At 53.1% G+C, this 14,970-nt stretch overlaps 4 protein-coding genes across 4 annotated transcripts; 2 read left to right on the top strand and 2 right to left on the bottom strand.

Moving 5' to 3' along the window:
• The first annotated feature begins 9 nt into the window (after positions 1-9).
• Positions 10-1,838, top strand: BO97DRAFT_406782 (acyl-CoA dehydrogenase). Its single transcript, XM_025695490.1, has 4 exons — positions 10-517; positions 591-1,506; positions 1,570-1,679; positions 1,735-1,838. Exons 1-4 carry the CDS (start codon positions 298-300, stop codon positions 1,779-1,781), a joined length of 1,293 nt encoding a protein of 430 aa, XP_025549675.1. The 5' UTR covers positions 10-297; the 3' UTR covers positions 1,782-1,838.
• Positions 1,839-2,996: 1,158 nt separating this feature from the next.
• On the top strand, positions 2,997-4,842 carry BO97DRAFT_406781 (putative ubiquitin conjugating enzyme (UbcD)). Its single transcript, XM_025695489.1, has 6 exons — positions 2,997-3,128; positions 3,332-3,472; positions 3,693-3,738; positions 3,911-3,940; positions 4,088-4,271; positions 4,341-4,842. The coding sequence occupies exons 2-6, from the start codon at positions 3,429-3,431 to the stop codon at positions 4,478-4,480; spliced, it is 444 nt and encodes a 147-aa protein (XP_025549674.1). The 5' UTR covers positions 2,997-3,128; positions 3,332-3,428; the 3' UTR covers positions 4,481-4,842.
• Positions 4,843-5,509: 667 nt separating this feature from the next.
• On the bottom strand, positions 5,510-7,330 carry BO97DRAFT_349054 (VOC family protein; the record flags this gene model as incomplete). Its single annotated transcript, XM_025691907.1, has 2 exons — positions 5,510-7,094; positions 7,155-7,330. The coding sequence occupies 2 exons, from the start codon at positions 7,328-7,330 to the stop codon at positions 5,510-5,512; spliced, it is 1,761 nt and encodes a 586-aa protein (XP_025549673.1).
• A 3,203-nt stretch (positions 7,331-10,533) lies between these two features.
• BO97DRAFT_349171 (18S rRNA pseudouridine methyltransferase) lies at positions 10,534-11,366 on the bottom strand (the record flags this gene model as incomplete). The annotated part of the gene is made up of 2 exons (XM_025691912.1): positions 10,534-11,010; positions 11,079-11,366. The coding sequence occupies 2 exons, from the start codon at positions 11,364-11,366 to the stop codon at positions 10,534-10,536; spliced, it is 765 nt and encodes a 254-aa protein (XP_025549672.1).
• Between the last annotated feature and the right edge of the window lie 3,604 nt (positions 11,367-14,970).

Below are 14,970 nucleotides of genomic sequence, written 5' to 3'. Positions count from 1 at the left end.
ATTGAGCATCAACTCCTCTAGCTTTTGTGCTTCCTGTCTATTACTCAGCCGCCAAAGCTTTCATCTACAACGCTTCCGACGACATTGCCGAGGCTGCCATCTCCCCGCAACACTCACGCAGTAGAGATTCCTCCCCCTCACCCCTTGGTGACCTTGATGCGCCTTGTTGTTCCTCCTAGGCTTCACTCAAATCGTCTACCTTTTATAGCAACTCACATTTACCACAGACTTCTTTAATATCCGTCTTTCGCCGGTCCATTCACCATCCTTTCTCGGTTGAAACCTTTCTCCTCGAACATGAATCCGTCCATGCTCCGCACGGCCTCGCGCCACCTCCAGACGGCAAACCGCCTACACAGAATACAAGCCGCCTCGCTCGCCCCTACGAAGCGTGGCTATGCGACCTTCAACTGGGAAGACCCCTTAGTTGCTTCCGAACTGTATACTGAGGAGGAATTGGCGATTCAAGATACCGCTCGGCAGTACTGTCAGGAGCGGTTGCTGCCTCGTGTTCTTGGTATGCGGATCTGGGCACCGTCCGTAACATGGGACTGCAGTTGTGACTGACCCTTTTCTGATGGATTAATCAGATGCCTACCGAAACGAGAACTATGACCGCAAGATCCTCGAAGAAATGGGCGAGCTTGGCCTCCTGGGCGCCAACATCGAGGGATACGGATGCGCGGGGGCGAGCACCGTGGCCTCGGGCTTGATCACCAAGGAGGTCGAAAGGGTAGACTCGGGCTATCGTTCGGGAATGTCGGTGCAGAGTTCGCTGGCGATGACCGCCATTCACGAATTCGGTACTCAGGAGCTCAAGGATCGTCTCCTTCCCGACTTAGCGAAGGGCAAGTTGGCGGGCTGTTTTGGTCTTACGGAACCCAATCACGGCTCTGATCCCGGGTCAATGGAGACTGTAGCACGGGAGCATCCCACCAAAAAGGGATACTACTTGCTGTCTGGCACCAAGACGTGGATCACCAACTCCCCTATCTCGGACATCATGATTGTCTGGGCGAAGCTGCAGAGTACGGGCAAGATCCGCGGATTTGTCGTCGAGCGCAGCAAGTGTCCTCCCGGCACGTTGGAGACTCCGGCTATCAAAAACAAGACCGCGCTGCGCGCTTCGATCACCGGGATGATCCAGATGGACGACTGCCCTGTGCCCGCGGAGAACATGTTCCCGGAGGTGCAGGGCCTCGCGGGCCCCTTTACGTGTCTCAACAGTGCTCGTCTGGGCATCGCGTTTGGCACCATGGGTGCCCTTGAAGACTGCTTGGATCGGGCCCGGACGTACGCCCTGGAGAGGAAGCAATTCAAGGGTAACCCGCTGGCGAAGTACCAACTGATCCAGAAGAAATTGGCAGATGCGGCGACGGACGCTGCGTACGGTACGCTGGCCGCGACGCAGGTAGCCCGGTTGAAGGATGCCGGCAAATGCACTCCTGAGATGATTTCGATGGTCAAGCGACAGAACTGTGACCGTGCCTTGGCCAATTCGCGGATGTATGCCTTTCATCCTACTCCTCTACTACTTACTGTATTCGACACTGACGCTCGACCTTGCAGACTTCAGGAGGTTTTCGGCGGCAACGCCACCAGCGATGAATACCATATTGCCCGCCATGTTGCCAATCTGTTCGTGGTGCAGACCTATGAGGGACAGAGTGACATTCATAGTACGTATCCCCCGGAGTGTCTCCGAGTCACTCTCCAAGACTGACGATCCTCTAGCTCTGATTCTGGGACGGGCCATCACCGGAGTCCAAGCCTTTGTTTAACGCATCTAGCACATCATACCATAATATGTACATAAGCAGGCAGTGATTCCGCATCCGCAACTGACCCTACGATTATGAATTGTTCAGTCCTACTGTAGTTCAGTCAGCACATATCTCCGACCCTTCGAGAAAGCGCAAGCGGCGTTCTGCAATCACGTGCGTGGTGCTGCGCCACGTGGGATTTGGTTGTCGGGTTGGCCGTTTGTGATTAGTATGGAGTCTGTAAGGCGAATACCGGTAATCGTTCCGATGGATGGAGAGAACCACACCCCGTGGACCACATCTCGCCGCACTCCATGACGAGCGAGGCAAACCTCATTCAATCTGCGCCGAGGGAGATTCAGGCCCCTCTGATCGAGGTGGCGGGGAACCGCCAGCCCGACTGCTCTGACCCGGCCGTAAGGCTGCCGGGGGAGCCATCTGATACTCGGCGAATGGCCACAGCCAGAAGAACCAAGGGAGAATGCTGCTGCTGTTCCGTATCTAGTAAATGAAACACAGGATTTTCAGCTTACTGGAGGTGACAACAGTGTGCAGGGTAGTCAAGATTTGAATTCTTGTTCTCTGCAGTGTGACATGGAGATGTTCCAGACGACGTCGTTCTCCCATTCTCTCCTCCTTAGCGATGCGTGCCTGAATGACCAGGGATGTGGGATGTGGGATGACATGTTTTGGAAACCACTTGATGAAACGCCGTCTAGTTCGGGGAAGAGAAGGGAAAAAAAGAAGTGGCAATCGGCACGATAATAGGAGCCAATGGTTCCCACTGAATTTCCCGCATTAGGAGGAAGCCGAACAGCGTGGCTGGCAATCGCCATGATTTGATCGAGCCTGGAGGTGAGTCCCCACTGAAGATGATGACTCGATCCCCACACGGTCTCTTTTCCAATCTTTCAATCCCAATCTTCCCTGACGATGGATGGATGGGAACTGGGTGGGATTGCTTATGGGGAGATTGGTAATATTCACTCATATCGAGATTGTTTCACTAGGGATCTGCAGGGCAGTGATGATGGGAAGCATACATGCTCATGGGCTGATGAGGGGATGGAATCGTGGCTTGCAGTGTGGCTGAGGCAGAGAGGCTGACTCAGCATGTGTAATGATGTATGGTCAGGATTGGTAATGCCATGTTTTCGCAGCGTAATGCCAATACGAGTGGGCCTTTCCTTCCCTTCCTTTCCCTTCTTTCTGCTCTGTCTCTTTTAGCCCTCAGCCCAATTTCCCTTCTTTCCCCTCTCCTCTTTCATCCTTTCTCTCTCTCTCTCTCGCTCTCTCTTCCTCCTTCTTCTCTTCTTTCTTTCTCCTCTTTCCTCGTCTTCCGACGTAATCATCACACTTCTATCTGTGAGTCTTCCTTTCCCCCCTCCTTCACACCTTTCCTCTTTCACTCATACACACACACACACACACACACACCACACTACTTCTCATACTGTCTCCTTTGTTTTATTATATATATTCTCTCTTCTTAATCGTCTTCTTCCTTGACTCGATCGCGACAGTAATCGTTTGTCTCCTTTTTACTGACCTCGTTTGTGGTTGTGCAGTTTTCCCACCTACAAATTCGACTCTCCCCCCGCCTCCCACTCTCTCACTCTCAACATCTAATCCAGGAGTTCCCCTCCACTCTTTTCATATCACACCATGGCTCTCAAGCGCATTAACAAGGAACTCACTGATCTCGGCCGGTAAGCGCCTTCTTCGCATCCTCCTTGCTTTTGTCTATTCTCCGTCATTGCCGCCGTGGTGATGATGGACTCCCGCCCCCCCCCACCACAGCCGCGGGGCGCTGTTTAGTTGCCCACCACTTTCCCACCACCGCCATCATCATTATCGTCATCAACAATACTACTCGCAAATATGACTTCACTCTGCAGGTTACGCTAACGCAGTGCTCTGCTCTCACAGTGATCCGCCCTCTTCCTGCTCTGCTGGCCCTACCGGAGATGACCTGGTATGCTAATTCTGTCCTCCCCTCGTGCCTCATGTCCAAAGACGGTTGCCTCGCCCCTCATGCCGACCGCGGCGGGGTAGCTCAACAACGCAGACTGTCCACGACACATTTGGTCGGTCGCTGCCCTTATTCGAACCGCTATGCTGACTCAAGCCTCTTTTTCTGTGTTCAGTTTCACTGGCAAGCAACTATCATGGGTCCCGTAAGTTTCCTAATCCAGAGAATCCCTCTGTCTTGTGGCGACGGTCGCATCTGCCTGGTGGCCTCTTGACAGACAAAGGGACCACCCAGCCTCGCAATGAGACTCCTGGCCATTCATTTCACATGTCACTAACGCGACTTCCGTCAGGGTGACTCTCCATACTCGGGAGGCGTTTTCTTCCTGAACATTCATTTCCCCACCGACTACCCGTTCAAGCCCCCGAAGGTCAACTTCACCACCCGCATCTACCACCCCAACATCAACTCGAACGGCAGCATCTGCCTTGACATTCTCAGAGATCAATGGAGCCCTGCTCTCACAATCTCGAAGGGTGCGTCGTCCCTCTTCATTCCCCAACGTTCCCGACCGACTCGAACCCAGCCGCTAACTTTCCCCACAGTGTTGCTCTCGATTTGCTCGATGCTTACCGACCCCAACCCCGACGATCCGTTGGTGCCCGAGATCGCCCACGTGTATAAGACCGACCGTCCCCGGTACGAGGCGACCGCGCGTGAATGGACTCGCAAATACGCTATCTGATCTTCGCAATTCAAGTTCTCACGGCCACCTTGGTCTTTCAATCGCTTCTGCGTCTCCTTTTCAATCCGTTAGATCAGATCCGAAGCCTGGCGTACCGTGATCGTAGATCCTTTCCTTGTTTTCAGTTTGCGCGTCTGATTCCCCTACTCCAAACCCCTTATTTCACTTTCTCTTGGCGGGAAATGTCATATTCAACGATCATTATGACCAATTCTCATTATGCATTCATGGCATTTTTTTTTATTTTTCCCTGAACGGAGTCGGATCCCATGTTACATGTCGAACATAAAACCCCAGGTTCGGGCCTCGGGTCGGGGGGTGGTGGACGTGGGGAGGATGTTGAGGGCTGGTCGTGACGGTCGATGTGGTGGGCATGACGGGAGGCCGGTGGACCACATGTGGTCGCTAGTCGTGGGCTTGGTTTGTAACAGATAGTGCATTCAGGAACCAGACCAGACCAACCCAGATCAGTGATCTGAATTCTTGTTCGTTGTAGTCGTCATGCAGTATTCTTCCCTTGGCCGCCGTATGTGGGCTGTGCCTCGATGTAACTATGAGCACGTGATTTTTCGCGATCGTACTCTTGCCAGAGAACTACGAAGGAAATTTGATATTATGTCAAACAATTGAAGTAGAGCATTTAAATATGCTTGTCTGTAGTGCTGGATGCTCAAAAAGTACTAACCCGGAAGTTACCCATGACAGCCACGCCCGCAGATGAACCACAACCAGAGAGATCAAAACGCCCCCGATGATGCGCATATATGTATGGATGTATGGATGTATATGTCCCACATAGCAAGCAAAATAGAATAAGGCCTCACGTTGCTAAGGATACATATCTGTAGGGATGCGTGCAAGTAAATCGACCACCGTCGTCTTGTATTGTATAGGCCAGCCCACACGCAGTGGTGCCGTAAAGAAACAGAGCTGAGACCAAGTCAAAAAAGATTATCGTATATAGGAAGAATGAAATGGTTGAGAACGAAGAATGGCAACTGAAGACCAGGTGCCAAACGATGGATGCTTCTACGCAACCTGGCTACTGCCTCGTCGACTGCTGATCTTGGATGCCGCCTTGGAAGGGGCGACGCTTCCGCCACCGCCCGCCTTCATGGTCCGCTGGGAGACATTGCTGGAAACTTGGCTGACACTGTCGCTGGGCTTGACAGGCTCGTCAAACTTGCTAGAGTGCGTCGAAACTCGAGACCCAGCAGCCTTCGAGGCATGAGACCGGTGTGAGTAGGATGAGCGCCGGGAGTCATCAACTTGACTGATCGAGTCATCAGGAGTCACGTTGGTCCGAACATCGAGGTCGATAACACTCTCTGGAAGCGGCACTTCACGGGCTGAAACGCCTGATTTGGCTCCGCTACGGTGGGAAGCAAAGGACCCGATGGCCGAACCCTCGGGAATGGGGGCTTGGCGGGCCGAGCGAGTGGATGAAGCTATACTTCCTGCCGGGATTGTTCGGGGTGTAGAGTGGTGGGAGTGCGATGAACGATGAGAGCCATGGTGAGAATCTTGATAGCTGGCCTTGGAGGGTTTGATGGTTGAGGCAGAGTAGACGCTTTCCCGGTCCATCGCCCGCGACTTGTCCGGGAAGCTGCTAATCAGAGTGCTTTCATAGCCCCGAGACTGAGAGTCGGGCTGTCCATACTCAATTGCCCGGATAGGGATGTCCCGCGTGCTATACACACTACCTTCCGAGGCCCGACGACCATTGTCATCAAGATACACACTGCCACCATTGCCACGAGGAACAAACTCTGTTCCCTCGTATATAGTGCTTGCACGGGGGTTCTTCGACGTCACGCTGCGAGTGAGCGTCGGCCGGCCATCAGACCGAGCAGAGTATGTACTCCGGGCAGGGCCCGCCTCAATGGCTTTGAAGTTTGGGTACTCTTGTGTCTGAGAAGGGGCCTGGGAAGGAGAGATGAGTTGAGCAATATCCCGAGGAGAAAACTGCGGGGGCGCGGAGTTGGTTTCGGTGGTTTCGGTAGAGTCTCCTTTGGCGATGGCATATGCCAGGGCCGCGCCCGCTGCAGCTCCAATGAGAGTGCCGACTATCGTCTTCGCTGTTTTGTCATTGTCGGTCTTCTGAGTCGTATGCGTCGTGTGGTGCACAATATAGGTGGGCGACGGAGCCGGCTGAAGATCGCGTGGCGCCTGGTAATGATCTCGACTTACCATCGATGGGGCGGGTGCCGCCCGCTCGATGGTGGTGTTCGTCTTCGACACGTACGACCGAGCTTCTGATCGGGCTTCCGATCGGGGTGGAGCAATGCTTTCGGTCCTCACTGAGCTGGCTCTGCTGCTCGCCTTTGAGACCACAGATCCGTTCTCTAACAAGGCCAACGCCGGCCGGCTGATCTCTGACTTGACCACTGATTTTACCTCGGACCGGGCCGAGGAGCTGCTGGGCCGGTAGACAGCCTCGATGCTGTTACCGTCAAAATCAATCACAGCGGCGCTGTAGTAGCCGGACTCGGAGTCGCGCATCTTGGGCTCTCCGTGGATCTTTCCGCCAGCCTTGAGCGCACTGATGAAGAAAGTACCAACTGCATCCTTGGAGTTTGCTGGGAAGGCCACATGTGCTGCGCCGGCTGGGACTCTTCAGAGCTCAGTTAATCATCTTCCGTTGCTTCAATTGAAGGAGTATACAATCACCTACCCTGGCTTCTGTTCGGTTATCCAGAAATCGGCGGGCTCACCCTGCTTCTGACCGAATCCGATATAGTCATCATGGCGGCCAATAAACTGATAGCCGAGTGGTTGTAAGCAGGAGAGAAAGAATGATGTGGAGGTCGGAAGATGGGAGACGGTCAAGGTAAGATGTGAAAGAGGCATTATGACGGCGATTGGCTCACTGGAGACAATTTTCCGCAAGTATCAGAGGGCACAAGTGGTCGAGATGGTAAGGGAAAGAAAATGCCAGGTAAGGGAGGCGAGACACAAGTATATACAATGATGGGGTGCTGCTTCCCCAGTAATGATGATGCCCTGAGTGAAGTGACTGCAGCGTAGAAGTGAGTCAAGCGACGTGAAGAAGGATTATATACACGCTGCTTGGAGGGATTGAAGTAGATGAGATCATGAAGGGGAAGGGGAAACGAAAAGACCAGGCGAGAAGCAGCACTATTTCAAGGCAAGATGTCGGCCCTTCTTTGGGATTCAGGGAGGATTCACCCAGAATGCCCAACTGGGGTCCAATCACGAGCGGTCAAAAGCCACCCTAAGACCAAGATAAAATTATCAAGCGAACAAAGCCAGTTGTTCCGACTAAGAGGAATCAGGCCGACTATCGCAGGCAGGCCTGCATCGATTCGCACGGCGTCCGGACAATGAATGCCCAGTGTATCCACGAGGCATCAAGTCCCCCGTCTGGGCAGCGCTGACTCCGAGCGGCAGGTCTTCGCCCCTCCCCAAGAGTCCATGGTGATACTCTTTCGGTGAAGCTAGATCGAAGCTAGCAACGAGGGGAAGTTGCTCAGGAGGACCGCCAGGTCACCGTGGGGGAGACCGGCGGACGGGGCGCCTATCAGGAAACGGTGGGGACAGCGTCGAAGCCAGGTGCAAACAACGGCATCATGTCAGAAAAGAAAGTTGAGTGAGGCGAGAGGGTCCTGAACGAGGTGGACAATGGGGATTGGCAGGGGTGGAGCATGGGCATGTCCCAAAGGGGAGAGATGCTGAAACCGCGATGAAGGGTGTCCGGCGTTGTCGTATGCAGGAAGAGCCAACAGAAAGCGAAGTTGGACACTGCAGAGAGGGTTCTTTTTCTGAGCTAGGGCCTGGCATTGGACGTTTTGCATTTCAGAATAAACCCCGGCGGTCACTCAGAACGAGCAAGCAACGAATGGCGGTCGGGCATGTCAGCAAGCAGCCGGTCTGGGGAGCCACTGAGGGGCAGCCTGCTGGATCGATGGTTTGTCCTGTTCCTGCTTCGGGCACGTCTGCTGCTGTTAGTCACTGGACGGTGTGATCTGACCGCCAGAAAATGCCCCTCTTTCATCGAAATTTCCCGTGATTCGAGTTTACTGCGGTCGTCGAGCCGATAATGTATGGCGAATCATGCGACAAAGAAGATTATAGATCAAGGCAACTGTCGGAAATTGAGAGTCGGGAGACTCAGGGGGAGGCAAAGAGGCGACTTCCTTTCTCCCGACTGACCTGGACGTCACTCCATCCGCCCAGTGTCAGTGGTCCTATGTACTATGTACTTCGCAGATGATAAGAACAAGCTCACCGCACCGGGAAAGTGAGGGAGAGGTGATCGTCAAAGCATTGACGTGCATAACAAGAACACCCCATAACATCGGCAAGCCATCCTGGGGGGCCGATATCCGGCACCTGGGCGACAGGGAAGTTCCCTGGTTGCGAAACCAGGATCATCAGGATGTCATAGCCTTAGATAGGCCCTGTTGGCCCATGCTCGTTTGGATTTGAGAGGGGGGGATGTGGATGAGTCTTGCAAAGCAGCCGGAAGCTCATGGCGGGGGCCCAAAGCGAAAAGCGAACGATCCACTTAATCATTCGCTGCTGCCATGTCTGCATGCCACGTCGAACAGGAGACTCCATCCCCAGCCACCATGATCCAATGATATGTGATAATCAATGATTATTGAGAGGCAACTACGGAAGAGAGAAGAAAAGACAGAAGAAGGCCGGAAAAAAGGGGGAGAAGATCCACCAAGTCACCGACAACCCCTGAGATGGGCCCGTTGAGTCAACGTGAGGAGGATTGAGTGCGAGTGGGAGAGAATGCGAAGTAGTAAGGAGAGGAAGCATTAAAGAATAGAAATTGAAGCCAGAAGTTGAGCCTGCAGTGCCGATGGAACGAGAAGGAGGACCTGCCAGACAAACGATTGCCTAATTGGGAAGGGGCCAAAGAAGTCACGGGTCACGGGTCCAAATCACGAGTCACTCACTCAGGGAATCTCTGACAACCTCAGGCACCCAGGCTATTACTCTCCCTCTCTCCCTCTCTCCTTATCTCCTTCCTTCAGTCCTCCAGTCGTTCTTGTCCCTAATTCCTAATTCCCCGTCCCTCGTCCTTCGTCCCTCCTTCCTGATTCTTCCATTCTCCCGATCACTTCTTGTCCCTCCTTCGTCACCGTGCAGAAGTCTCGACCCATTCCTTTCCTTATGTTCTACTAATCTCAGGTCGTAATGACCTCATACGGACTCATCATCATGTCTGGGACCATCTTTCTACACGCGCACTGTCCACCTGAATCTACTAATGGCTGGCGTTACCGGGAAAGCGTCAATAGCCTATTGAACTTGGGTCCAGGTCTTCATGAAATGAACGAACCAGACATGTTCCGTCATGAGAACTTTAAATAGGAACTCTCAATATCTTTATTTCATTTTTGTGATTGGCACATGCGTGTATGTAATCGGCTCCGTAGATTGTCACTCGAGGGCACCGACAAGATCCCACGGGTACAGGACTTGGCCGGGGCTTATGGAAACTTGAGCGCCACCGGGTTCTCCCCAGCTTACCCGCGCACACTCACGGGTAAGGTACATACACACACAGAGAGAGAGAAGGAGAGAGACAGGACAGGCATAGGCAGTGTCTCGCAGGAGATAGTCGAATCGGCGGATCCCCGCAGAGACTCGCGCAGAGCAGTGATGACCGGTGGTCCGCGGCAGGACTCCCGTTGCCGGCCTGCCGACCAGGAAGCTGCCAGAGAAAGGAAAGCGTTACGAGAGAGGTCCAAGTGATGTGGGATCATTGGGTTAAGTTCGACTATCGAATCGGCCCCACCGGGCGTGAAGCCGATGCGACAGCGAAGCGAAAAGCACATGGAACAAAAACACCAAGACATGCAAGGAACAGCAGGCGGTGCAAAATCCATCCAGGTCAAGTGAGAAAGCGACACAGCAGGGGATGACAGGTCTTCGTCCCCGATCGGCACCCGAACACCCTCCAGCTCGCGATCCAACCCCGCATCCACCCCCGCATTCGCGCAAGGAAATTCGTCACCTCGTCATTCTGGAGCCCAATGCTCGAACAGAGGAAGGGAGCATCCCAGGCATTGAGCTCAGACGATGTCCCACACCTCCTCGGCGGCATGGCAGAACTTGCTACAGGCCACACTTGCACTCAAACTGTAGTTGCTGATACTGATCGTGTCGTCCTTGAAGGAATCGGCGAAGTCGTCGTGACCCTTGGCCATGGCACCCACAAAGATGCAGACACTCTCTTTCGGGCCGAGGGACTCGATATAGTCGCGAGTCCGTACGACAGGGGCCTCAAAACTCAGTGTCACCTTACGGCAGTTGGGCGGCAGGTGGTCGGTGATGGGATTCTTGATGACCTTAAGAAGCTTTTCCTGGGAGTTGGTGGAGCGGATGGAGAGACGGTGAAGGAGTTGCACCATCAAACCGGCAAAGCGCTTGAAGGTACGGGGAATGCGGACAGAGGGGTTGACTTCAATCAAGACTCCTTTGGCAGTATGAATGAAGATTTGAAGCTTGCCGGCCTTGTTGACAGGGGAGTCGAGGAGAGTAAGCAGACACTAATGAGTGATGTTCGTTAGATGTCTTGCGGTGTTTGTAGAAGGAAAAACAAGAGAGGAGTATCAACCTGGTGAGTGATATCGGGACGAGCCTCGCTAATATCCCGGTTCATCTTGCGCATGACACCGATATGCTCATCGCTGTTGAGCAACGAGTACTTCTCATCCCGACTTGAGCCATTGCGGCCGCTAGAGGCGCGGTAGGTTTCCAAGCTGGCATGGGAGAGGACGACGATCAGACGCTGGGTTTCTTTATCGTGAGCGGGGATCGGAACATGCTGCTCGGCAACGAGCTGAGGCAATTCAGGCGGCGGGCAAGACTGGGTCCCTGGGGGAAGATTCTGATTAGCGCTCATCCCAGAGATAAGCGATGATAGCGATAGCGTAGAGAAGGCGAGAAGGCCGGGCACAGGTCTCGTGCTGAAGAAGCGGGTGGGGGTAGCAGAACAATTGAGGGAACTCGAGAAGAGAGATCCCCCCAAAGTCAAAAGACGGCGTTCAGAGTAGCTAGGAAAGGTTGCTCGAAACAATCGGATGATCGCCGGTGCTTGACAGGGACGAGGCTGACAATAAGGGCGGTCGGGAGGGGTGTGGAATGAGGGGAAGAGGGAGAAAAAGCAAACAAAAGCAAGGTGGCATCGATCGAGACAGAGAGAGCCAAGGCGGCGGCGGACGTGGGATCCCTTCCACCACCAGTGACCCAATCCCCGCCTCGGCATAAAGGAAAACATATGGTATACATACTGGCGCGCTTTCTTTTACCGGCGTTCTGAAGAGAGGCGTCTGACATGATGACAGTTGACAAAGGTTCTGAATGAAACAAGGTCGTCCGTCTGTCAATGGGCAAGACGGAAAGTATAAATATCCGACTGGGGGGGGGGTGAAAAAAGAAAAGAACCCGAGATGGAGAGGGAGTTTTAGTGCGCAGACGGAGTTTTTAAAAGACACGAGCGCCGAATTGGAAACTCTCTTCGCAAAGCACAGCTGCCCGATACTATCGAGCGTGAGTAGGATTCTTCACTGGCCGTTGATGTTGGATGCAGCTGCTTTCCCCTCGGGATCGATGAAGTACCACGGACAGTATGCGAGAGGAGAAAAAAAGTGACCGGCTGAGCAGGTGGGAGAGAACAGGAAGGCTGGCTCAACAACGTAGGCAATCAATCAGCCTCTCTGCAGAGAATGTAGCTCAATTATATATATGGGAGGAGAGGAAGTCGGAGAGGAAAAGCAGACAAGACTGCAGGGAAAGAGGAGAAACAGCAGCGAGCAGCAGCAATAGCAACAGCAAGCAACAGCAATTGTTGAAAGAACGAGAGAAAAAAAAGGTCACCAAAGAAGTGAACAGGCAGAGTTTGGCTTCCCGCCCCAATCAGCAAGCGCCGGTCCAGGCCCCGGACTCCCGGAGCCATCGGAGACATTCTCCCCTGCGCCGTTCCTCTCTCCATGGCTCTCTTCATTTTCAACCCGGCTCTGGATGTTCTGCATGATTTCCTGCTAAAAACCCGATTGCTCCGATAGGCGTCATTTCTCTGCGTGGATGGTTATCTCCCCTTGAAAAGTGTCCCTACCCCGTCTGCCGGCGGGATGGCGTGCTAACTACTTAGTACTAAACTACTCTCCACGTTCAATCTGTTATCGATAGCAGTTGATGGCCTCAGGTACCAATCAATCATTAAGTTATAGGGTATGCTTTATGCTAAGTAACCAGCCCTAGGTCACTAACTAGCTAGCCATCTGTCCATCCATCATCTCCTATAAGTCCTCATCTTAACGTGAATGCTGACGGGAAATCGTCTCCTTCTTGCTTTGCATCTGACGTGAGAAGATCTCCAGTTTTCGACTGGTTTCTCCGATCGTGACAGCCCTGGTCCATGCCCCCGTGCAGCGGGAGCAACCTCGTAACGCGAGAATGACTCGAGGTGTAACCACCAGTTATCGAGAAAAGCCTGATGCGAGCCAGCGGAAAACGAGTTCTGGATACAGCTTGATGCTGTCAATCATCTCACGTCCGACGAGGGGCTTGTCCCGGTCGCATCTCGCCCGATTTCCACTGGGGTCTATCTCGTGCACACCCCAGGCCGCAGGTACTCCTCCGGTCGAATCCTTCCTTTCCCCTAACGGAAACCTGGAGCTTTTCCATTTACACCACCGCTACGGACTCCGAAATATAGCGACCTTCTCGGATATGGATGGGATTACTGTTCTTCTTGCTTGGGCACAAGGCCGAAGACCGACCAGGTGGGGTAGAGATCAGATGAGCCCCAGCTTTCCCCCCCTCCAGCCGCACAGCAGCCAGAAGCAAGAGCAGAAATAGTTAAAGTTCAAGCATCAGCCAGAATTCACCCCACAGTCGCGAGGAATGTTGGGGAGGAGGCCGCTGGTTGAATGAGAAACGTTCCTCCTGCCGGCTGGGTCTTGGATTGCAGCTGTTGCTGCCACTCTTCCAGGGCTATTCCGTGTGTGCGGTGCAGGTGTGTCTCGTCTGCATCCATCAAGTGGACGGGAATCGGGGGGGGGGAGGGGTTCAGAGGTAGGTGCTTCTCGGCAATTCTCCCTCCCAGCCGCACAGAATGTGATCAGCTATCTCTACAGATAGCAAGCAGATAGGTGCACACAAAGCTCGCTCCGGAAGATCAGAAAAGGTGGCTAGTTAAAGGCGCGGCTGGAGGAGGGAGAGGGAGATTGAACGGGTGGTCAGTTAGGCATGCACTGGGCTGGCCGTTTTAAGCCCCCCGGAGGTCGATCCTCCCCCAGAAGAAGCCAAGAGGCATGGGTTGAATTCCTGGGGCAAGCAGACAATGCCTGAATAGGTTCACAGCTAGACGGCGGATCATTTTAGCTGAGATGGGAAAGGAGCTGTCACCCCACAATAGCTTGGTTGGATCAAGTCACACTTCACGAACTGTGGTTGACTCGGACTGACTCTTTCCTATCCTACAAAGTGACACCTACTTTAGTAGCATAGGGGTGAATACGGGGGTAGGGGGGGTTGACTGTCTGGAATTACGAGTAACTATTGTCGGTGGTTTGTCACCGTCACCGGTTGACAATATGAATACCGACGAGCCGGATAGGAGGCGGGAGGCAACGGTGATGATGATAATAATGATGCTAATGATGATGATACAACAACGGACAATGACAACAATAGCAGCAACAACAGCAACAGCAGGCAAGCTCGCCCTGCCTATGATCACTCAGGAAAGTAATCATCAGCCTGTTGTAGGGCGAGCAAGAGGCAGATCCCGGGTCCTATTGTTCCACATGTAACACCTTCTGCGGTTTGAGAGGACTGTGATTGGGTTGAAACAGAAAGGAAACGCCGTCTTTTGACGCATCCCGAGCAACGCCACCGGGGGAATGCCAATGACCGCGGATGGTTACTGGGGGGGGGGGGGGCGCCGGTGGCCAGGTTTATGTATGATGTATGAGATGTAAGATATGATATGTAAACAACCGATGAAAAATTCTAGTCAGTCATTCTTATGCTTGGATGTCAACAAAGTGCTCTTGTCTGGAAGAGAGTCATTAATACTGTAATGTCATGAAGAGGAGGGAAGTTGGAAACCATCCATCCGTCAATTAAAACGAATCCTTATTGGAGAACGGCGACGGCTTTTTCTAGAAGTAAGTAATATGACCGAATGGGGACTAGTGGCCTCACGCGTTCCCGTCGATCACCGAAAAAGCCGCCCTTCCATAATAATAATTATTGCCATATTTCCATCATCATCATCGCCGCCTCCATCTCGTGCTCTTCCAACTCCAATTCAACTTAACTTGAAATCCTATTTCCCTTCCCTCCACAACATATCCCCCCCTCCTCCTCCTCTCACTCCTTTACTACTGGGTAAATTCTCTCATCGCTGTTATAATTGTCATCGAATTTGAAAACACTCGATTCTGCACAGTTCTTTCTTCATTCTCCTCTGCAAGATCTTCCCTTGTTCTCCGTCCCCC

The sequence above is a fragment of the Aspergillus homomorphus genome, assembly GCF_003184865.1.
Source record: "Aspergillus homomorphus CBS 101889 unplaced genomic scaffold BO97scaffold_28, whole genome shotgun sequence".
NCBI classification, from domain to species: Eukaryota; Fungi; Ascomycota; class Eurotiomycetes; order Eurotiales; family Aspergillaceae; genus Aspergillus; species Aspergillus homomorphus.
Note: the sequence above shows the minus strand (reverse complement) of the source record. Positions and strands in the feature narration are given on the sequence as shown.

Coding starts and splice junctions, on each gene's coding strand:
- BO97DRAFT_406781 (XM_025695489.1), top strand. CDS start 3,429: ATGGCTCTCAAGCGCATTAACAAGGAACTCACTGATCTCGGCCG. Junction 3,739..3,910: donor GCCCTACCGGAGATGACCTG/GTATGCTAATTC, acceptor TTCTGTGTTCAG/TTTCACTGGCAAGCAACTAT. Junction 3,941..4,087: donor AAGCAACTATCATGGGTCCC/GTAAGTTTCCTA, acceptor GACTTCCGTCAG/GGTGACTCTCCATACTCGGG.
- BO97DRAFT_406782 (XM_025695490.1), top strand. CDS start 298: ATGAATCCGTCCATGCTCCGCACGGCCTCGCGCCACCTCCAGACGGCA. Junction 518..590: donor GTTGCTGCCTCGTGTTCTTG/GTATGCGGATCT, acceptor TGGATTAATCAG/ATGCCTACCGAAACGAGAAC. Junction 1,680..1,734: donor GGGACAGAGTGACATTCATA/GTACGTATCCCC, acceptor ACGATCCTCTAG/CTCTGATTCTGGGACGGGCC.